This window comes from Megalobrama amblycephala, linkage group LG20 (assembly GCF_018812025.1).
Source record: "Megalobrama amblycephala isolate DHTTF-2021 linkage group LG20, ASM1881202v1, whole genome shotgun sequence".
Taxonomy (NCBI): domain Eukaryota; kingdom Metazoa; phylum Chordata; class Actinopteri; order Cypriniformes; family Xenocyprididae; genus Megalobrama; species Megalobrama amblycephala.
Window position 1 is genome coordinate 27,594,029 of NC_063063.1, and position 24,591 is coordinate 27,618,619.

Genomic DNA, 24,591 nt, shown 5'->3' on the forward strand with positions numbered 1-24,591 from the left:
CAACCTTGTTGTTTGTTTTATAGCAGTTTCCTCTAATTTGATGCATACTAATAAACATAGTACAGGTGTTAACGTATGTACTTAGAAATCTCCTGAACCTACAACCACTCCACATCTCCATTACAGGCAAGCACAGTGTGAGACACAGTATGTATGTGTTCATCATGGCTCTGTTCCAAATCATAGTGAGCTACTGCATTCTAAGGCCACATAGTAAATGAGGTCTGTCTATCTATCTATCTATCTATCTGTATCTAATCAGGGGTAACGGTTCGGTACATACCTCGGTTTTGAAGTTGCGGTTTGGTACGGATTCGGTACAGCAGGGGGGAGAAAACTAAACATAAAATTGCTTTTTTTAATTAAACTGGTTTACTGAACAAATTGTGTCTCTGTCTTTAAATGAATTCAATTATAACTAAAAGTTTCTTAAGGATAAAAAAAAATATCTCTGCTAATGCTGTGAACTATATAGGGAGCCCTTACTATAATATTAAATTCATAATATTAAAATAGCCCAAACTATAAAATTCAGTTGCTTTTTTTTTTTTTTTTTCAACACTCAAATAACAAAGTGTAGCCTATGCAAACACGTAAATTGCACATAAGGCAGGTTTTGCATTAACTTTAATCAAATTATAAAATGATGTCTTTACTCCAATTCGTTGTTGAAATATAACCCTCTACCGCACGCATTATGATAAATCTATAGAAAAAAATATTTGACTCTTTTTCTTTTCTTAGAATAGCTTAACTTGAAGTGCTGTAAAAAAAAAAAAAAAAAAAAAAAAAAAGAAAAAAAAAAATGAAGGTACTTTATGATATGTTGCCACATGGCAACAACGTACAATAGTGGAAATAATTTAGAATAAGTGTAAGTGTATATAGACCTTATGTAGCCCCGCCCCTTTTCAGCGCTGCGCTCGTTGTCTTTTGACTTCCGGCTTGTATTTCCACAGCGATCTTATGTATTTATGAATGAACTGCTCATTTTAAAATCTTCCCGTTCTACTGACATTTGTTAAGACACCTGCTTTAAACATTACAATGCTCATGATAACTTTTGTTAACTCTACAACACGTAAATCCACTTCACCAGCTAATTATTCTTCAACAGCGATGCCATAGAAATATACAGGGCTACCGCAAAAACGGAAGTTCAAAGACAATATTCTAAAGATGGCGGCGCGCATGTTTCTCTGGAAAATAAGGTCTATAGTTAATATTTTTCTCAGAAATGTTGTTTGTATTGAATCAATTGGTGCTATTATAAGCTTTAGCAGTAAATATAAACAACACATTATACTTATTTTCCAACATCTTGTGCTTTTATTTATTCCATTCTCTTTTGCTGATTAATGCTTTATATTCTTTGAATTTCATTACGTGTTTCATGAATATTACTTAAATTACAAATTTAGACAGTTAAAAACAAATATAATACTGTTCATCATGTATCGTAAAACTCTTACATAAAACCAAAAACATTGCGGTTCATGAAAATTCAACATTACGCAATCTTACGAGAGGAAGGTTATGAACATGAACCCCCCATAATCCTTGAAAATTCACCTTTTTTTCTGTACGAAACTTCAAAAAGCAGTTTTTTTCAGAGGTGAGGCACAGGTACACATCACATTTGGTGCACTTCACCCTAACAATACACTTACAGCCACTTGCATCTGCCTTTTTGAGACACCATGGTAGGCCAGTGGTGGGTCTGGGCCAGTAGTACTGGCTGTGGTGGCAGTGGGCAGGTCTCCGATGTTGATTTAATCCATAATACAAATGCCATGGCAGTCCTTAACATATGACTAATCAACATTATATCACTAGCATTAATGTTGTTATAGCTTAACAGACTGCAGCTGGCCTTTGCTAGCTATCTAACCTATTACAATAATGTCATTCCATTATTGCAGTGTTGCCATACAGACATTTTATTGATTTACCAAAAACTAATTTCATAAAAACTTTTTTTGAGTGGTGAATATGTCATCATAACTTACCTGAGATGATGTTACCAATTTTTTTGTGAATGTGAGATGGGCGGGTCCTTGTTTGTTACTGACGTTTTAGTTTGCTTTCAGCAACTACCGACAAGAGACTGCAGTCTGTCACAGAAAAAAAATTGCATGTTATGTGACTTAACCAAAGCACATCATTGGATAAACTTAGGTCTTCTCTTACCACCAAAAAAAAACAAAAAAACGAGAATGTTCTCGTCAAGAGACAGTGGCAAGGAAATGAACACAAAGAGTATGTTGCCATATGGCAACACCATGCGGTAGAGGGATAATCATTTACACAGTTGCTGTCATTTTCATGACAGATTTATTTAAACATACATTAAATAATCAAGACATCACTAACAAGTAAAGTATAATGAATATATAGGCAAATATAGTGCACATATTTAGCGAAAGAGTTCATTTCTCTAGCGAACTAACAAGCTGTGGCCACTGAATGACTTGCCTGAGGTAAATGTAATGCTACTTGACATTGTTTACAAGCTCTTTTATTGACGTCTTTCCACCATCAAAACACTGATTGAGCGATTACATGAGATATCATATGTTTCAGTAAGTTATACTGTATCTTTCAACATACTTTCAGATGTTCATACATGATTAGTAACTAGCATTAAAGAGAAAGGCATGATCACGTTCGCTCGCGCTTCATGCTGCCGCTTGAACTGAGGTGTCTATACAGCGATCTGTCTATTGTTCGTTGAGGATCTTCTGTGGCCAGTCAATATAAAATGAATGACAAAGCAAGAAGAGTGGGTTCTGAAATAGTCACACACGATGGGTGAGAGAGTCCATCAGATGGAGGGTACACATTACCGCTGCAGCTTTCATTCCACGTCTAAATGATGACTGCAGTCAGGAGCTGTTTGCCAATCATGGAAAACTCTGACAAATGAGGGGGTTGTCGCCTTGATTGAATGAGGAAGAGTGTTTCCACTGGCCTCTGTCGTCTTTCTGCCTGCCTCACTCTCTGATTGTACAGACAGCATAATGAGGACAATTTGAGTCACCCGTAGAAAAATGAATGGGAGAAATCACAACACTCAATATGGTGGCTATAGGAACAGAAGACCCGCATTCTAATTATTACGAGCTAACTGTCTCTTTTTTTCCCCCTGTCACATGCATATTGGCTTGACTAGCCTGAAAAAAAATATGCATGAGCTAAATAACTAAAATGTATGCTATCATTGTTTTCAGATTGTATTAACTGTTTTGTGCATATTTTTTTAAAGATGCAGTCACATTTACCACTCGATTCATTTCGATAGGAATCCATGTGAATGGGAATTTTGCTACGTCAATATAGTCAATAAGCCTTTTTGCCCACAAAACATTTTACTCAAATGTTGCTAATATGACCTTAAGTCATGTGATATTGATTTTCATTATTCAAATTCAGAGAAAATAATAAAATATTACACAGCGACTCCACACACCAGCCACTTTATTAGGTACACCTGCTCAACTGCCTATTAACACAAATATCTAATTAGCCAATCACATGACATGTATCCCAGTGCATGTAGACATGGTCCAGACAATCTACTGAAGCTCAATTTGAGCATCAGAATGGGGAAGAAAGGTGATATAACAGACTATGGTTGTTGGTGCCAGACAGGCTGCTCTGAGTATTTCAGAAACTGTTGATCTGGTGTGATTTTCACCCATAACCATCTCTAGGGTTTACAGAGAATGGTCCAAAAAAGGAAAAATATTCATTGAGTGTCAGTTCTGTGGGTGAAAATGCCTTGTTGATGCCAGAGGTCAGAGGAGAATGACAGACAAATCTGCAGCAGCTACGTGATGCTATCATGTCAATATGGACCAAAATCTCTGAGGAACAAAGCGTTTCCTGCACCTTGTTGAATCTATGCCACAAATAGAAATATATAGAAAATCACTCCCAGAAGGAGTTGTTAAAATCCTGTTTACATATTTCCTATTTTAGTTCCAGGAAGAGAAAACTCCATTTTAAAAGTGTATAAAAACTTTATGTATTTATAAAATGTTTATCTATATTTATAAAAAAAATATATGTATGTATAAAAGTGTATCTGTATTTTTTTTTGTGTTTATGTATAAAAAGTGCATAAAAGTTGATTTTGACCACTTGCGTTCACACTGCAGGTAAATGTGGCCCAAATCTGATTTATTTGCCCACATGTGACTCGTATCGGTTTTCCCCATGACAGTGTGAACAGTACACACCACATGGAATCTGATCTTTTCATTTCGGATTTGGGCCACTTCCATATGTGGTACTAAATCCGATACAGGTCAGATGTGAACAGTCATATCGAAATTCATGCGTTTTTTACGTCACTCGAAATCAGCGTTCGTACTTTTACATACCCAATGTTATCAAGACAGTTGCGAAAGGTAGTCCGTAAGGAGGGCAGTGATATCAAAACTCTATAAGCAAAACATGAAGGCTTGTATCATAAAAGTTTGAGCTTTGTTATCATAAAATCTCTGCTCTTCTGTCACATCATTGTCTTTATTTTTCATATTGCTTCCGCAGCAGATCACACTATAACGCGTAATTGCTTACTTTAATGCCCTCCGTGTTTATTTCTGTATGACAGCGTGCTGTGTGTGTTGCCAAGTCCGCGATTTTCCCGCAGAATTGACCCTTCGCCAGGAGTTTGATTGACAGGCGATCTAACCAATCATAATGCCGCCATTTTGTCCGACAAAGCAGTCAGGGAGTTAGCAGATTAATATACAGTACAATCCAAAAGTTTGGAACCACTAAGATTTTTAATGTTTTTAAAAGAAGTTTCGTCTGCTCACCAAGGCTACATTTATTTAATTAAAAATACAGTAAAAAACAGTAATATTGTGAAATATTATTACAATTTAAAATAACTGTGTACTATTTAAATATATTTGACAAAGTAATTTATTCATGTGATGCAAAGCTGAATTTTCAGCATCGTTACTCCAGTCTTCAGTGTCACATGATCCTTCAGAAATCATTCTAATATGCTGATCTGCTGCTCAATAAACATTTATGATTATTTTCAATGTTGAAAACAGTTGTGTACTTTTTTTTTCAGGATTCCTTGATGAATAGAAAGTTCAAAAGAACAGCATTTATCTGAAATACAAAGCTTCTGTAGCATTATACACTACCGTTCAAAAGTTTGGGGTCAGTAAGAATTTTTATTTTTATTTTTTTGAAAAGAAATTAAAGAAATGAATACTTTTATTCAGCAAGGATGCATTAAATCAATCAAAAGTGGCAGTAAAGACATTTATAATGTTACAAAAGATTAGATTTCAGATAAACACTGTTCTTTTGAACTTTCTATTCATCAAATAATCCTGAAAAAAAATATTGTACACAAATATTTTGTACAATTGTACACATTAAATGTTTCTTGAGCAGCAGATCAGAATATTAGAATGATTTCTGAAGGATCATGTGACACTGAAGACTGGATTAATGATGCTGAAAATTCAGCCTTGCATCACAGGAATAAATAACTTTGTGAAATATATTCAAATAGAAAACAGTTATTTTAAATTGTAATAATATTTCACAATATTACTGTTTTTACTGTATTTTTAATTAAATAAATGTAGCCTTGGTGAGCAGACGAAACTTCTTTTAAAAACATTAAAAATCTTAGTGGTTCCAAACTTTTGGACTGTACTGTATGTGGAACTTGAAAAATGGTGTGTACTGAAGTCTTTCGGCGATTGAAACAACATTCCTTATGCTGTTCATTCATGTTTATTTGATGCAATAAATTAACTAGTAGGAAGAGATGATCGGTTCACGAGCCACTTGAACTGAGGCGCTATAGCGATCTGTCATGACACATTAAAGAGTCACAAAACGGTATTTATTGTTTAAATTTCTTTAAAAATGACAACATTTGAAATTTGAGACTTTTCATATCAAAAGTAACCTGCTCTGTCTTGTCTGTCGACGCGTTGTCAGTGTCCTCTTTGCTCCACAATGTATTTTTCACTGCGTGAGAACATGATGTGTGGCGAGAGATCGGCATGGCTTCTTGGACATAGCAACAGTAAGACCCTGGGCGGGTCTTTGCAAACGGTCCTTTGGGTTACTTTTTCACTGTTGCCGCGAGTTGTTTTGCAACTCCATGGGTTGAAGCAACCGCGGTATTTAACTGGGATTTTTTACCGGGATACCCCACAGAACGCAATTGGGCTAGTTTTGGACTAGTTTTGAGAAGCAATTGAGTGGTAAAAACCCGGCATCCCCATTTGTATCGTTCTTTTGTGCATACAGGTCAGTTCAGAACCATGATCTGTTCACACTGGAAATCTGATTTTGGCCACATTTAAAACAACAATGTGAACAGCTATACAAAAAAAAAAAGTCAGATCTGAGCAAAAATCAGAATTGAGCTTAAATGCTCGCAGTGTGAATGTAGCCTTAGATACCTTGTTTTACCACATTCTGATAGCATCCTTGTTGATGTGTATGAGGGTCTAAAAAATGGTGATAAATTTAATTTCTGTTTCCCGCAGTGATCGTGGTACTCTACGTGGGGGTTCGGCGGCAGAAGAAAAAAGAGACTCTCATGACGTCCAAAGAGGACATCCGTGACAACGTCATCCATTACGATGATGAAGGAGGCGGCGAGGAGGACACGCACGCCTTTGACATGGGCACCCTCCGCAACCCCAAAGTCATCAAGGAAAACCTGTTTCGCCGAGACGTTAAGCCAGAGTTGGGTTTGTGTCCACGGCGGCCAGTAGCCTCGCAGAACAGCGCTGACATCAGCAACTTCATCAGTCAGAGGCTGCAAGAGCACGACGGTGACACTTCCGCTCCGCCGTACGACTCGCTGGCCACATACGCCTACGAGGGCGAGGGCTCGGTGGCGGAGAGTCTAAGCTCTATAGAGTCTGTGAAGGGGGAAACGGAGGAGGACTATGATTACCTCAACGAGTGGGGGCCTCGCTTCAAAACCCTCGCAGGGATATTTGGAGAAAGATCAGAGAGCCAATCAGACGTAACATCCAGCACCACCACTGAAAACAAACACTGATGTTTTTTTTTTTTTTTTCCCCCTTTCTTTTCTTTGCTTTGAAACAAATGTAGATTGTTGTGTTTTCTTTTACAAGATTTCATTATATTATTTTGTAGTGGTTCTTTTTGACCTTTTTCTTTTTGAACTTTTTAGTTTGCCATGATTTCATACTCAAAACAAGAGAGGATAAAGGAAGCCAGAATAAAATGCAGCCTTTGGATTATCTGTAAATGAATGTTGGAGGTTTTTGGTCATATTTATTCAGCTTTGCTTTTCACAAAAAAAGAGAGAAAAAGAACCACATAGAAGATGCAAAATTTTTCTGACATCCTTAAAAAGTGCCTCAATGGAGTCGGTTTGTTATTCTTCTTTTTATGGTTTAGCTTTGTTTCGTCACCCTTCTTAAGGATGAATGGCGTCCCTAACCGAAGCTGACCGTGACCTGGATTCCGAGCTTTGGTGGAGGGAGTTTTGAGGAGGAAATATCTTCACGGGCCTCGTTTGGCCAAAGATGTTTTTGAATGTTATTTATGATTCTATTTATTTATTTGTGAGGCTGTTGAGACGGGTTGTAATGTTTTGTTATGTATTTATCTATTTATCATGATTTCGAATCGAATATGAATTTCTTATTTTTTTGACGACACAAGGATTTTCATAATTATTTGCTCCTCACGAGGACATGGACGTTGTAGTCCCAAGAGGAACTTGTATAGACTTGTACTTGTTGTAAAAAATCAACTTTAGGGCTAAACATGAGCTATTACAGTTGAGTCCTGTAATAAACACAGTTTTCTTAAATAAACACCACTTGGAGAAAAAAGAAAAAAAAAAACATATTTTCCCTGCTTAAACATGTTCTGGGTTTGTGTAGAATCCAAAGATACAAAAGACAACGACTTTTATTTAGGCCTGTCCCCAATGCCTGAATTTCCCCATCGTAAACTAAAGGTCTGACTGTGCTCGAGGTATGCTGATATAACAGTCCGAGCAGAGTGAGACTGCTGAAAATGAGATGGGTTATCAAATATACTCTTTGATCTTATCATGGTGTCTGCTGAGTGGGAAGGAGATTTTTTGAATCACACACTGCCAATCAATGAAAGAAGGCTGCATACCAGGCACACACACACATTATATCACTGTTAGCACATCAGTCGCTGTGCAATACAACCATAATGAGTCCATAGATAGTTTTCAAGCATTCGATAAGAGATTTTATCAGATAAACAAGCAATCAATCACTATGCAAACAATTGTCTTTAACAGAAATAGAAGACAAGAGATAGACATAGTTATATATTCCAAACATAATCGATCCATTTTAATCATCCATTGGTACATTAATTTAGTTGGTAGAGCTAATTAAAATTTCCTCATAATGTACCATTCTATATCTGTTATTCGTGGGACATGAATTCAGACTGCTGTGAAACCTAAATCAAACATCACCATGCAGGCATGTCAGTGGAGAACCTCTGTACCTGTTGTGTTTGTATTACTTTGTCTTGGGGCATGATCTAGGGCACTCTATGAATATGCAAATGAGCCTGTCGTTACTAATTTGCTTAATGACTCTCTCCATGGGAAAGTCGGACAGTGATAAAATCTGCTGATCTTTTCTGTGAGCTCTGGAGCTCATTAGACAGCAGGAAGCCAGAACTGCTGGAAACACTTAGGATGTTTTGGACAGATAACATACAGAAAGATTATGCGCAATAAAAGACAGAATTTTTCAAATTTACATTTAGGGCTACATTTAATCATTTAGCAGACACTTTTATTTAAAATGATTTATAAAAGAGGAACAGCACCATGAATGCATTTTACAGGAGTTAAAGGTGCTAAAGAGGATGTTTTTATACATTTTTGCAATATTACTTGAAACTGTCTTTACTAACTGATAAAAGACTATTTATTAGGTGCACTGAAAGGAATAATATTAATATACATCATCTGTGCACGAGGTAGGGCCTTAAAAACATCAGCCAATCGTTTACGTGATCATCGCGTAAAGGATTGGCCCTCTGGCTTGTCAATCACTGCCATGACGTTCCTTGTGAGAGACGTGCACGGCTGCGCGCTCCAGTAACTTTCCACACTCCACAGGCGCCGCATGCAATGTTTTTGTCAGGAGACAGGAGTAACAACTGCAGATTATGAGTTACCTGCGGTGAGTCCGACATAATGAATCCACTAACACGACACAGCGAATGCCGGTGGTAAACACTCGTGTTCCAATACTCCTGCACAAGTTTTGGGAGGCGTTCCCTTGAAATGAGCTGTGAAGGAGGGGGGTTGTTCTTACGCATGCGCTCATTTCAAAAACTCACTAACAGTCTTTGGTTTCTCAGTCGACAAAAAGATCCTCTTTAGCACCTTTAACATATTTGGAGCATAAAATCACATCTAATGATCAGAAACAAGTGAGCTTTAGACGTAAAGGGGTGATCATATACTGTGTATATATATATATATATATATATATATATATATATATATATATATATATATATATATATATATATATATATATATATTCTTGTAAACAACATGTTGGGTGCAGGAGAAATCGGCAGAAATAAAGATCTGAGCGACTTTGACAAGGGCCAGATTGTTATGGCAAGACGACTGAGTCAGAGTATCTCTGAAACGAGAAGGTTTGTGTGTTGCTCCCAGTCAGGAGTAGTGACAATTTACCATTTTCAAGGTAGCAAAACAAAGGCCTCCAATATACAATGCATTAGTATCTTCGGTCCTTTTTACACCTGGTATTAAGATGTGTTTTGGTCAATTGGATCGCGAGTGAACGACGCTAAATACAGGTGTAAACAAGGTCTAAAATGTTTTGAGCTTGTCCACTTTCGACTACTTCCAGAGGTAGCGGAAAACACATTCGACAGGATTGCTTTCGTAGTGTAGACGCTCATGTGGTCGAATGTGTTTGAACAGCCACAAAAGACCACCTTCTCTCCGCCTACTGACATAATGCGTAAACATTATGGGAAGGGCGCTAGCCAACTTTGTTGGCTAGAGACCCAGGTTTGGTTTAAAGAGGAAAAAATGTACCAAGCACAATGTTCTCTCACCATTCCTGATCTTTAACACACTCTCACAGCGTTCGGCCAGTTTTGCGCCTGTCTGAACAGAAAAGAAAGCTGCTGCTCTCCGTATGTTTTTCTGCCGTCTCCGTGCGCGTTCATATGTGAATTGCGCAAGCTTATTTTGTGCATTAGATAAAAAAATCTGAAAAAGCCCATACATTTACCCACCTATAGACCCTTCCCTTGAAGAAATCAGGACAGAAGTGGTTGAAAGTGGACAAAAGAGATGAATTAAAACACCAGGTGTAAACAGGGAATATGTCTCCTCTATCTACTTGTGATCCGATCTTAATACCAGGTGGAAACAGGGCCATAGATTACTGCACAGAAACAGACATAAAGAGGAATTTCTATTTGAATTTCTATTTGAAACCTGTCTGCACATTTATTGTCTCTCTGGAACCATTCTTTCAGGGAAGAAGAAAAAAAAAAAGAAGAATGACATTCCCAGCTCTGTCCTGAAGGTCAGCACCAAGACATTCCCCTGAACTCTATCCTGTTTTGTTATTGTTTTCATTCTTTGCCAGACACTTTATGCCATTCTGTCCTGTGGCGTGACACTCAGATGCTCATTCTGACTCCCATTCTCGAGGGTATTTAAATCCCTGTGTATCTGGGTTCTACAGGGGACGGATGGTTATATAGTGTGTGAATGTGTGTGTTTGTGTGCATGTGTGTTACGATAAATTTGAATTTCATCCTATCTGAGGTAAATTACATTCAGATCTCCCGTCCTTGTGATTTTAAAGTCACGCTCTGAAAATACTTAATCATGTTATCCAATCGCTCACTCTCTCTCTCCTTTTTCTTTCCCTTGTTCTTCATGCTTCATATCCAGAATCTACTTCGAATGAGCTTCAATTCACATCCATAATCTACAAATATTGGAGTCTCTAAACTACATTTATAAGGACAAACTTGTCCAATATTGTTAAAAATGATTCTTAGATCAAGTAAATAATGCTGTATAACAGAAAAGATTTAAGTTTTTTGGATTTACTTGCTTTTCTCGATATTTTTTTTTTTTTTTTTTTTTTTTTTTTTTAGTTGAACCAAGAAACATAGCAGGTAAGTTTGACTAATGCACTTTTCTGCAAATACTGTATGACTACACAAATGGTTTTGAGATTCACTCCCATTTGCCTTCTTCCCAGCATGCACTGTGGTATAAATAATTAATATGATTGTTTTGTTTGCCTGTTAGCCAATTTTATTTTCATTGTTGATTCTGTCACATTTAGTAACTTGTCTTAGCTTACTTGTTCTTCTTAAAATGATCTCTTTGCACTTAGCTCTCTATGAAATGTGCATTTCTTAAAGAAAACATAAGATGAGATACTTTAAAAACTATTTAAAACCATGTGAATAAAAGGAACACTTTGTACAGAACTCTTCAGCTGATTAAGAAATCAAGTAATTGCTTAAGTAAATTGCTGCAATAATGGCAAATTTAAGTTTAGTCAAAACATTAATTTAAAATAAGTAAATGAGCTGAACAAAAAGCCACGTAACTATTGCCTTTTGCAATAGTTTACAACTTTATCAATGTAAATAATTGGTCACACTTTAGATTAGGGTCCAATTCTTACTATTAACTAACTATTAACTATGACTTTTGCCTCAATAAACTGCTAATTACTGCTTATTAATAGTTAGTAAGGTCATTGTTAAGTTTAGGTATTGGGTAGGGATGTAATATGATCATGCAGAATAAGGGTTAGGATTATGTGCTTTATAAGTACTAATAAATAGCCAATATCCTAGTAATATAATAAGCAACTAGTTAATAGTGAGAGTTGGACCCTAAACTAAAGTGTTACCTAATAATCTTATTATTATAATCTCCAAATAAAAAGAGAAAATAATGAATTAATATGTAGTTTCATTAAGAAAGTATCAAATTCACTAGAATATCCAAAGATAGCATCACCCCATATGGACCCCACAGTTGAAATCACTGGGGCCTCCCGAAAACCTATATTGTCATGTACTCCTTTACTATGATATCCGCTTGTTAAGTCGTGACGTAAGGAACGCCGTTTCCGGGTCCAAGCCTCAAATCGTTTCACTGGCAAATGCCATCGACGGCCGTTTATGAGCGATATTTATTCAAATTAAACATCAATCATTTTAAAAAGTTAAACATTTTAAATACTTACAGTCTACACAACAGTCTCCGTGCTCACAGCGTCAAAGTTATTAATATTTTAACGATTTATAAAAGATGAATCATTGTCTGGCCATCTGGAATATTGGTATGGAGATAAAGGTTATAATTATATATGTTTTTGTAGTATTACGTGTGTATATTAGCACCATTTGTTGTTTTCTTGTGGTATGACATAGAGCGTTTGGACCCGGAAGTGCTGCCGCGTGACGTCAGACTTAACAACCGGATAGATTTTGGTCATGCGCCCCATCCCACCTCTCACAACTCATACTTAGCCATGATAATGGAAGGTGAAACACCATCATATGTCAGTGTGTTTCATACTGCGTGGCTGCGACAGAAGCAGGTCAATGTCTAAACATAAATTTTTATCTTGAAATGTCAGGTAACACATCTATTACCATTAATATACGTGGCAGAGACTGTTAACCTGCAGAAAAGGTCATAACCTTGTCACTTCCCTGCTCTATAACATGCTTCTTGCTCAGGGACACAGTCACCCTGTGACCAGTCAAGGAAAATATATTGGTTTTTATTATGGATCACACATATTTGCAGAATAGACAATGATCCAAGCAGCTGTCCAAAGGATTTTATTCACGACTTTCCTATTGCCCTTTTAATACTATAAATTCAACACCTGTCAGTTACACATCCAGGCTGCAAATGCCCTTGTGACATTGTGTTTCTTCTTGAATGAATGAATGAATGTTCTATAGTGACAAATAAATCCTTTGTCTGGCGAAGGGTATCACCTTAAACAGACCTGAGAAAAAAGTTATCCTAGAATGTTTTATTAATCATGTCATGTGTCTCCATATTTTCTATCTGCATTTTAGTAAAACAAATACCGAAATATGAACCTTTTTTTTAATAATTGGTTCTTGTGCATGAATAGATCAAAATAGCAAAACCTCACACACTGAATCGTTTGAACAGCTCACTCGCTGATGCATTCTAACAGCTATCTCATTACTATGAATCATTCGAGCAGTTCACTCACATTTATGTGTGTTCGACTTGAAGTGGCACTACGCAGAGTCGCAGACCGATCGGTAAAACGTACTGCGGCAGCAATTCGAAATCATACAGAACCGTCTGCTCTCTAATCGCTCTCGCGGTACTTTGATGACATACATTGAATTCGAAAACAACTATCAATTTGACCGTTCGCAAAGACTTTATTTACTGTTGCTACGTCCGACAACCCATGCCGATCTCTCGCCACACATCATGTTCTCACGCAGTGAAAAATACATCACAGAGCAAAGAGGACACTGACAATGCGTCGACAGATAAGACAGAGCAGGTTACTTTTGATATGAAACAGTGTCTCAATTTTCAAATTTTGTAATTTTTAAAGAAATTTAAACAATAAATACCGTTTTGTGGATCTTTAATGTGTTGTGACAGATTGCTGTAGCACCCCAGTTCAAGCGGCTCATGAACCGATCATCTCTTCCCACTAGTTCATTTATAGCATCAAATAAACATGAATGAAAAGCATAAGGAATGTTGTTTCAATCGCAGAAAGACGTCAGTACACACTATTTTTCATGTTCAAGTCCACCGACGTTAGTCTGCTAACTCCCCTGACTGCTTTGTCAGTCAAAATGGCGTTATGATTGGTTAGATAGCCTGTCAATCAAACTCCTGGCGAAGGGTCAATTCAAGACTGCTCGAGCTCACTCATACATTTAGAAGTGGTTTCTCTCACTCAGCAAAATGCGAGGTGTTTTAAGGCAGGAACACACCAAGCCGACGCTGACGAAGTAGTGGCGACAAAAGCAGACTGCGGGGTTGGCTCATGTCGGCAGCGTCTGTGTCCGAAGTTGCCCTGACACACCAAACCGACGCTCGGCAGCTGACGGCCAAGTAGCACGTCCGTTCTGCGCCTGCGTAAGATGAAATGCCTGTCCGAACCAGCAGGTGGCAGTAGCTGAACAGCCAATCAGAATGATCAGATGGCCCGACGGACTGACAAGCTCCGACGCCGATTCAACATGTCGAATCAGCCGAAAAAAGCCGACGAGGACCAACTTCAGCTGACGGTGCGGAACACACTGGGGAAACTTAGTCGGCCGACGAAGAAAAACTGCCCGACGGCTGACCATCGGCTTGGTGTGCTCCAGCTAGACTTGTGCCGATATTCGGTAATGCGATAAATCGCGATAATGAATATGCACGATATTGTTATCGTGGGCATTTCAAAATACCGTAAATAATAATTTATTACCAATTATTAATTTTTTTATAGTGCAATTAAGAATACTTTACCCATCAACCGTATAAAATGCAAAACATTGCTGTATTCTGCGTCAAAAGAACACGCGCTCAGATGTAAACAAGCCCAAAGTACATGAGAAGCACATGGCGGAACGAGTGAAGGAGACGTGCTGAATGAAAGTGCACGTTCACTCTCTGACAGCAGAGGGCGCTGATGGAACAGCAGAATGCAGCGGTTACCACGGAAACCGCGCAAACAAAGCAACTGCGCTAGTTAAGTTTTTAAAATGCTTCAAACAGCCATTAATTTTTGTGTAATCTCAATGTTGTTCATCACCAAATACTTGAAGACTTAAAAGTCTATTTTCAAACCTTATATTTTAATCTTAGTCTAAGCCCTGTCTGTGAAACCGGGCCATAAAGTATTAAATATTCTTAGTTAATGTTAATTTCTTAGTTACTGTTTAATAACATTACTAAAATCAAAAGAGCTTATTTAATGGACCTGAGAGAAAACTAACAATAATCAATTGTGTTTCTTAACTAACATTAACAAAAACTAATACTTTCTGTAACAAATGTAGCTATTGCTCAATCTTAGTTAATGCATTAAATAATGAGACCTTATTGTAAAGTGTTTCCTGTTGTTCTTTATAGCCTAATTCTTTTGCATTATAATCTGTTTGAAAATTTTACTTTATATATTTTTTGTGTATTGTATTATTGTATTTAAACATTCAGAGTTCTTTTTGTTATTACAAAAAGAGTTCTTAAACCTGTTATACTATGACAACACTTTTTTTGCAACTTATTTCAATATCGTGATAATACCGTGATAAAAGCTTCAGCAATTAATCGCAACATGACAATTTGATACCGTCACATGCCTAGTTCCAGCCTTTAGATGGCTGTATAAAGTGGATATTTACCTACAATCCATTGAAAACAAACTTTAAAATACTTTGCATCATGTGGTAGCGATGATGAACTATATGAAGCTCGTAAACGACTCACAACGTAAACACTTTTCTGACCAAAACACTATCAAACAAGTACACAAAAACACTTGATATATTGATGTTCTTACCATAACGCATGACCATATATTTTTTTTAATGTTATTATTATTTTTATTTTAAATATACTTTGGAGTACTAGGCTAACATGTAAATTGAGTACTACGGTACAAGAAAATGACTTCATTTTGATTGAATCATTCAGTTTTGACTGATAAAGTGATATTTTTTCTTTGCAAAAATATTTTGGAAGATAGTGATTTTTTATTCTTGTAGACCTAGTGGTTTCTGAGAAATGTGGTTAGAACATCAGCAATGATTCAATATTTGATAGACAAAACATGCCTTCCTAAAGATTCTGATATGCCTCATATTGAGCTACTATCTTATTTATTTAGCCTGTTGTAGGCTATTGCCTAGGATACAGAGCGTTGATTCGGTATTATGCGTGTATTAGTTATTGATATAGATTGATACAGACACTCTGCTCTCCAATTTGATTGCATTTATTTAAGGGTAAAGTGTGTCATTTTACAGCTAATACTAAAAAAATAGGTTGATTAAACTTATATTTGATGCATTTCAACTGGACCTGACTGAAACATTATTACTTTATAAAGGAATAAACACAATTGTCCCTAGTGTTAACCAATGCAAGGATACACTTTGAAATCCTGCTGCTCGCAGTAAATGAGTAAATGCATAAACAAATACAAAATGATTCAATAATCCTGAAAGAGGGGAAAAACTGCAGGTTAACAAAAGGAATCTGTGCATTTCTATTTATCAAGGAAAGGTTTTACAGTTTAAAGTGCTAAACTAATAAATGGTTCCCCATTGATCAGGACTTCAGAGTAAACATGGCACGCTTTAACATGCTTAAGCAAAGGAGGTGGATTTTCTGACAATTTCTTTATTATTAGGCAAACATTAGCATTGCTTTTATATATGTCATAGATCTCAGGCTGCTTCAGTAGTGCAGCACGTCAATTTTAAAACAGCATCTCGAATGCCTTAGGAGTTTTCATGCGAGATAGGTTTCTAGGATTGTTGAAGAGGGCAAGTAAAAAATTAGAACTAGAAAACATGGAGAGAATTGTTGAATTATGGGCTTTTTTCTTTCTGGGCTTTTTGCCATTTTGTCATCAGTGAGAGTCTTAGAGGTCACAGGAGAAGATGCACACTTGCATTGTATCAGGTCTATTTCACACTTTTAAGAGTCCCCCAATCATTGGTAAAACATCTACTGTAAAATGAAACGTTTGCATGCCAATGACTCCTAATTAGCATTGAGAAACTAAATACTATATAGTTTATCAAACCATGTGCTATTCTTATTGTCTGTCGCTTTTCATACTGTATGCTAGTTGAAAGATATTTTTTAACAAGGTCCCTGATTATTTCAATCCTTAACAGGTTGTGCAGCTTTAGGCTTGGATTGTTTAGTCAGCCTGTCACAATGTACAGTAAAGCAGATTTGCAAAGAGGCTGTAAGTAGTTAAAAGCTATTAGACCAGAGTGCAAACCCACGGCTTGCAGCAAGGATCTATTTCTCATTTCATGTGCAAAGAGGGCATTTACATGAAAGATCATGAAATCTAAATAATGAAAACATCATTAACATTATTATAAGTTAATATCATAACATTGTTAGTCAGGCAGAACAATGAAGCACTAGCACAGCATGTAGTGGAGAGGAAAGGAGAAGCTCAGCATGTGTCAGAAAGACAAGTAACTGACTTGTACATGGCACTTAATGTAGCAGGTGATTTTAGGTATGATCTCATCCTCTCCTTGGATCATAATTACGTTCCTGCTGTTTCTAGACTTCGAGCAGACAGAACAGAGAGCGCTTAGATCACTTTCTCTCTGAAGACACCCATATGAGCTAAAACATGGTAACACAGGAGGAGACTTTTTGATTATTTTGAAAGCTTAACACATTTCTGAACCTATTCAACGTCAATTAATTCATTTCCAGTCCCCTCACCCATGGGGTTTGGTACAGTATAATGACATGCCTGTCCAAAAAAAAAAAAAAAAAACTATGGAATTTGTGTGAAATGATGGATTTGTGTGGTAAACAAAAATAGAAAATTAATTTTGTTATTCTAATTAGGCTATTCTGAATATTTCAAAATATTGTTCACATTAAAGCTGCTGTCCGCGATTTTTGGCCCTCTAGCGGTTAATAAACAGAACTGCACGCGTCTTGCCGGAGCTACTTTTCTCCATGTATGTCTATGGCGAGTCACGCAGTTACTGTGATACTCTGCGGCGAGTCCTACCAGTCCGGTCTGAAATAGTCCGAATATAAACACTTATTATAAGTGTACCATAATGATTCAGGATAAGACAAAAACACGGTTTGGAAAATGGATTCATGTTGTATATTCTCATTATATAATTTTTGTAAAAAGTTGCGGACTGCAGCTTTAAATATGACACTTGACAGTGCAAGTTTGACCTTGTTGTTAAAGCTCCGCCCTCTTTTTGAAAGTGGCCGGGAGCAGCAGCTCATTTGCATTTAAAGGAACACACACAAAAATGGCGTGTTTTTGCTCACACCCAAATAGGGGCAAATTTGACAAGCTATAATAAATGATCTGTGGCGTATTTTGAGCTGAAACTTTAAAGACACATTCTGGGGATACCAGAGACTTATATTACATCTTGTAGAAGGGGCATTATAGGTCCCCTTTAACAAAGATTAATAAGTACTGCAACAAATCTATTGCTTATTGTTATTTAAGTTAATGCATAACCTCAACTAATGGAACCTTATTGTGTTGTGTTCTTTTTTTAGAACCTTTGTCTTTTTTAGAATAGAACTATTGATTCTTACAAAAATAGTGGATTCACAGCCAGTGCTAAAGTTTAAAATGTTTTTAAACTTTAGAGGGATTCAATAAAGGTTCCAAGAGGTTTCACGGTTTCACTTTTTGGGATCCAGTGTTATTTTGATGTGAAATTAAAGCAATAACCATTTCATTTGCATTATTGTACATTTCTTTTGCAGCCATAATAACGTGTAAAATGTATGCTACCGTCCAATGCACTCGTAACACCGAGGCATCTGTCATTATAACGTCATGCATTTAAGTCAACAAAACTCAACATGGAAGTCACCTAGCCTAAACAAACCCCCAAATAATAATACCCACGTAACTGCATTTGAATTCAGAATGATGAAAATTATTTATTTCTATCAGTTATTTATTTCTATCTACAGTATATCTATATATAGTACATCTGTATATATATATAATTCTGATATTATAATATATAATTTCATATGCTTGGAACCCATACTGTAATTATGATATTTCTGACTTAATTTGAAGGGCACGTACGAAACGATCATTTCTATATATTAAAAAAATCGTTCCAAGACTGCTGATTTGTCCACTATCCGATCACAAATATTCAAATGTTCAGTTCAAGTTTATTTTTGTTCCACTTTTTATGATACAAATAATTTCAAAGCAGTTTCACAGAGAATAAAATGATGCCTTATAAATCTCCAGTGAGCAAGCCAAAGGTGTAGCAATGTGTGTGGAGAAAAATAACACTATAATTATATACATTTCTGATAAATGATTCACGGCCTGGGTGGAATCGCAGGTCCAATAATTGGTGACCTGTGCTCTAGTTTGATGTCGCCTTTAGTCTTCCCCACACTTCCACTTGTAATTACCATCACTAATGACTGTAAAACTAAAAAATGATCTGTATGAACACTTGTAATCAGGTCTATTGTCCAGGATTGCAATAGTTCAGTGTCACGCTTCAGCGTCATGCGAATTTATGGATAATTATGAGCCTCCAGACGGTAGGAAGATTTACAGGTCAGCTCTGTATCAGCTCCACACAAACATTCCCTCGCGTCCCAACATGTGATCCCATCGTCCGCCTCAGTCCTTCACTCTTTTTACGCACTGGCTGTCAGCTGATGGAGCCCTTGCAGTAAATTGAAAAGGATGATGGTCTGACGGCTTGATGATAGTAATTATCTTCTCAGCACTGGCTGTAACATTTTCAAAACGATCAACGGATGCGCCGGGGCTGGTTGGAAGGACTGTTTTTGTCTGAAGTGCTGCAGCTAATTTGGTAGCCACGAAAATAAAAATAAAACAACACACTCCCTCTGAATATGAGCGAACACTGAAGACAAAATAAACCTTACAGGCTATCTGCTCTGCCGCTGATTGTGTGTTTTAAAAATGTACGGGATCGTTTCATCCCTGAGGCAAGCAAGCGGTCACCCAGGGGTCTGAAGACAGGAAGCAGTCAATTAACTGACGTCTCCTCTAACAAATATTGAAAATCTGTCAAACTTTCTAAATAGTCCCACTGAGCAATTCTCCCTCTAAGCTGCATGTATGCGCTTCTGGTGGTGTTGCCCCTGTGCAGACAGACAAAAATTCATGCTGAAGAAAAACTTGGAGATTCCAAAATTTGTTTGAGAGTTAAACGGATGGATAGAGTCCATCAAGATGTCCACTGATACAGCAGATTTCAAAAAGTAGTTGAGGGGACCAGGTACCACAACAACAAATGCATGGATGTTAAAAATTCAAATTTTCTGCAATGTTGAAGTTTTTGTGGTTACCATTGTGCTGAAGAAACAACATGAATGTAAACACTCCATTGACTCTATGAGCCCTAACATACACCTGGCGCAGGTGCGACCCAAGTGTTTTTTGCTAGTTTCAGCCCGACGCAGTTATCATTTTCACGTCCTGCGCCACGTTGATAAATAGCAAATGCACTGCGCCCATTTGTGCGCTGGTCTGAAAACAAGGTGTGTTCAGGTGCATTGTTGGTGTGTTGCTATTTTGAGGCAACTGAAATAGGTGCATATTACTAACACGCTCTTTAAATAACAAAACAAATATTGCGCCATTGACTTTAGACCAGGTTTCAGTCAATGGCGCAATATTTGTTTTGTTATTTAAAGAGCGTGTTACGGGCATACACTCTGCTTATTACACACATAGGGACGCGCAGCGGCACACAAACATTAATAAACTAATATTAAAAAGAAAAGGATTACAATGTAAAAGATTATTATTGTGTGCATAAAGATAAAAATGCTTTGGTGGAATCCGGCTTTTTCCATAGATCCGTTTCCTCTCTAGAAAAGTGTTCAGTTTTTCTGCTTGCAAATTCCGCCATGTAAATAGCGAATCTGCCATGGCGCGGCGTAACTAGATTTTAAAGGGAATGAAAGATGAGACACTGATTGGTTTATTTCACGTTACGCTCATGCACACCCATGACTCATTAAGAGAATATAGACAACTCTTATAGACTTGAGCCGGGCGCGCCGACCATTTTTCCCATCGTTAAATTAGCAAACGTGGATTTGGCCACGCCCTAAGTGCACTTACGCAGTAGACCATGTGCTTAGATCCTTAAAATAGGGCCCTATAAGTGATGACTATGCTAATGGCATGCAGTGACAAGTAATAGGGGTTATGCGCAATCTAACTTCCGTATTCTGTAAAACAGATCAGATCGCTTCCGGTTTAGGTCTTTTGTATGTGCTTCATGAAAAAAAATTGCTGTTTTATTCAAGACAACTTAAAAGTAGCGAGCAAAGATGAGCATAACTGGTGCCCGCCACATATGCAGATTGATATTTAAAAGCTATATTTCATTTTTCTTCTTCACACTAACGGTTAGATATTTAATAGAATAAACCACATAACAATGTGAACTAGGTAGTTTTGCTGATTACCTTAAAAGTCCATATATGCCGTCAGTTCATACTGCTGTTAAGACTTTCTCTGACAAGTGGATGCAATGAGACCATTTTTCCGGTTTGGTCATGTGATGTTCGACATATACCCTCTTTAGAGCAGACGTCACAATTACGTCACTTGCAGCTGCGCGCGCATAGTGGTTGCAGAAAAATAGCGGTAGCAATTGGAGGAAAATGTGCAAAATCCACAGAATAATAGAAAAACGTTTTGTTGTGCCTCTGGATGTTGGAATTGGAATGCAAAAAAATATAGTCTTCATTTTTAAAGAAAACCATCGTTGAAAACGTCCTTTGAAGCTAAATGGAGACGTTTCACAGACTGCACTGATGACACCTGCAAGGATTAGTCTACTATTAAAGCAGGAATTTGATGTAAACAGTAAGTCTACATATTATTACAGTATTCACATATGCAGTTCAGAGGACATACATACATAGCAGTTACAGCATGAAATAATATTTAAACCTATAACATTTTACATAGATAACTTTTAAACATAGTCTGTACAATTTTTATTTCACAATTCTGACTTTTTTTCTTGCATTTGCGTGTTTATGACTCCCAGTTCGGCCATTATAACTCGCAATTGTGAGTTTATTTCACAATTCTGAGGGGGAAAATGTCAGAATTGCGGGATAAATTGCAATTCAGAAAACGAGTATAACGAGTTACAGGATAACGAGCATATCTCACAATTCTGTTTTTCTTTGTAAGAAATGTGAGATATAAACTCAGGTTTGCGAGAAATAAAAGTCAGAATTGTGAGATATAAACTCGAAATTAACTTTTTTTATTCTTTTATTTCGTGGCTTCCATAGACTGCTACTGCTCAACTGTCATTTTCTGCAACCAGGTAGGCTCCGCCCATAAAAAACGTCATCGCTGTTTGCAAACACCAAATTGGTCTATATCTTACTTGTTCATTAAAAATACATGCTAAATAAGTTACATTAGCATGTGCTGTGATAGCTGTTGATTTCAAATGAAATAGAAAAGATTAATTGGTTCCAGTACTAACTTAGTTGGAGTGACTTGAAAAACAAATTGTTCATGCTACAAATTATTAAATACCTCTAACTCACTGTAGCTTGTTGGTTGAATGTAATTTCACTCAAAGTTGTCATAACTCAAAAAAATGATGCAAACTGTTTCTTTCTTTCTTTCTTTCTTTCTTTCTTTCTTTCTTTCTTTTTTTTTTTTTAGCCAACACACAGCAGGGGTGTCAAACGCATTTTAGGTTGAGGGCTGGATGGGAAAAAATGCAACCATGCGTTTTTTTTAAACTGACAGTTACATTAATATTAACCATACAAACTACACATTAAAGACTTTATTAGATTTTTTAAATAATGTTTTCATTTTTTTTTTTTTTTTTATTACTGATTTTTTTTTTTATGGCCAATTCTAATTTTTTGGGAGCACATTCGATACCGGTTGCCAATTTTTTTTTTTTTTTTCTCTCAGCAAATTTATTTGTTGTGTTTATTCTATATTCTATAACAGGCCAAACAGGCCTTAAATATATGTATATATATATATATATATATATATATATATGTGTGTGTGTGTGTGTGTGTGTGTGTGTGTGTGTGTGTGTGTAGGCATTTGGTATACAGGCACCACTGCATTTTGAGCATGAGCAGTTGTTTCTGATTTAAATTAAATTGTATAATTTCAAGATTTACAGAAAAAAACAGCATGGTCTGACTTTATAGCTTTGTGAAATTATGTTACATAAGACACGTCTGCATAAAACAAAAATAGCAGATGGATTGAATGAAAATGCAAATTCACTCTCTAACAGTAGATGGTGCTTGTGGAACTGCAGCGATATAGCATTTCCTTGGTTACTGCTGTACACAAAGCAGCGCTGCGCTTATAAAATAGGCTACTTATACGGAGATCGTCCTGTTTACAGACTTCATAATATTTCCACACAAATGACATTTTGGGAAAATGACTGCAAAGCAATTTGTTTGCAAGTCCAGAATAGATATTGGCCAAAATAAAACTAATAACCGTTCGGATTTATGGCCGGTGGACCATGCATAACTATTTTTTATTATTGTTCAAATCATCCCCCAGGCCAGACTGGACACCACTGTGGGCCATATTCGGCCCAAGGGCCATATGTTTGACACCTGTGTTTTAGAGTGTATAACAGCCCACATGTGCAGTGCATTATTATTTATATTATAATACATTTTTAATTAATAAATATGTATATATTTTATAATAATACAATTATTTAAAAAATGCTAAATAATAATACTTAAATGAATACTATTTATATAATATATAAACATTTATATATTTATATTTGTATAATATTATGTTTTCCCTTTTTGTACTGGAAATTACAGTGACAAAGTCTTGAATACAGTGCACAATCTAATATTTCTTCATCATTTGACTTTTTTTTTTTTAATTATTTACTTTTTCCGTATTTTATATTTTGTTAAATCTTTGTCTATTTTCTGGTTTTGTCTATTGGGTTTTGAATCCAGTATTATCTGAGTGTGTCCAACTTTTGAGCCCCATGGTAAATGTAATGTCTGCTCAGGTGGCTGAAGGGTCCGCCCAATTGATTTGGGTTTTGCTCAGCAAGAACAAAAATTAGAGGGAACATTGCCAGGAAACATCCCATCGTAGTTTGGTTATCATTAATGGCCAATGGAGGGCGCTGTAGGGTTTCATCTTTTTCAGGCCTTCAGGCCAAGTCTTTTTTCTTTCTTTTTTTTTTCCTCAGGTCCGGTGACCAAACAGTAGGTAACCTCCACTTGATTTCTGCCACTGTTCCCATAGCAATCGGTCGCTTGTGGTTTAAAGGTCTGAGTGAAATAGTATAGACTGTGCTTGTGTTAACTTGTCTGTAAGCAAAACGTGAACAGAATAGCATGTGTTTGGAGGACACCTTGACCTCCATGTTGTTGTGTATAATTGTGTGACCACTGGGAAATGTTTAATTTTCTTACATGGATCTTTGTGGAAGTGGAGTTAAACATTTAGAAATCACAACAGAAATCACAATTATATAGGAAAGGATTCTGGTTGTGTGTGTGTGTGTGTGTGTGTGTGTGTGTGTGTGTGTGTGTGTGTGTGTGTGTGTGTGTGTGTGTGTGTGTGTGTGTGTGTGTGTGTGTGTGTGTGTGTGTGTGTGTGTGTGTGCGTGTGTGTGCCCATGTGTGTGTGTGCGTGTGTGTGCATGTGTGTGTGTGTGTGCGCATGTGTGTGTGCATGTGCATTCATGCATTCATTCATG

The 24,591-nt window shown here is 36.8% G+C and overlaps 1 protein-coding gene across 1 annotated transcript in view; it reads left to right on the plus strand.

Moving 5' to 3' along the window:
• LOC125255260 (cadherin-12) overlaps positions 1-7,880 on the plus strand; it is a 180,239-nt gene extending 172,359 nt beyond the window's left edge. Inside the window, exon 12 of the mRNA XM_048170327.1 lies at positions 6,540-7,880. Coding sequence (XP_048026284.1) covers positions 6,540-7,063 — 524 coding nt within the window. The 3' untranslated portion in view covers positions 7,064-7,880. The remainder of the gene's footprint in view (positions 1-6,539) is intronic.
• Positions 7,881-24,591: the final 16,711 nt, after the last annotated feature.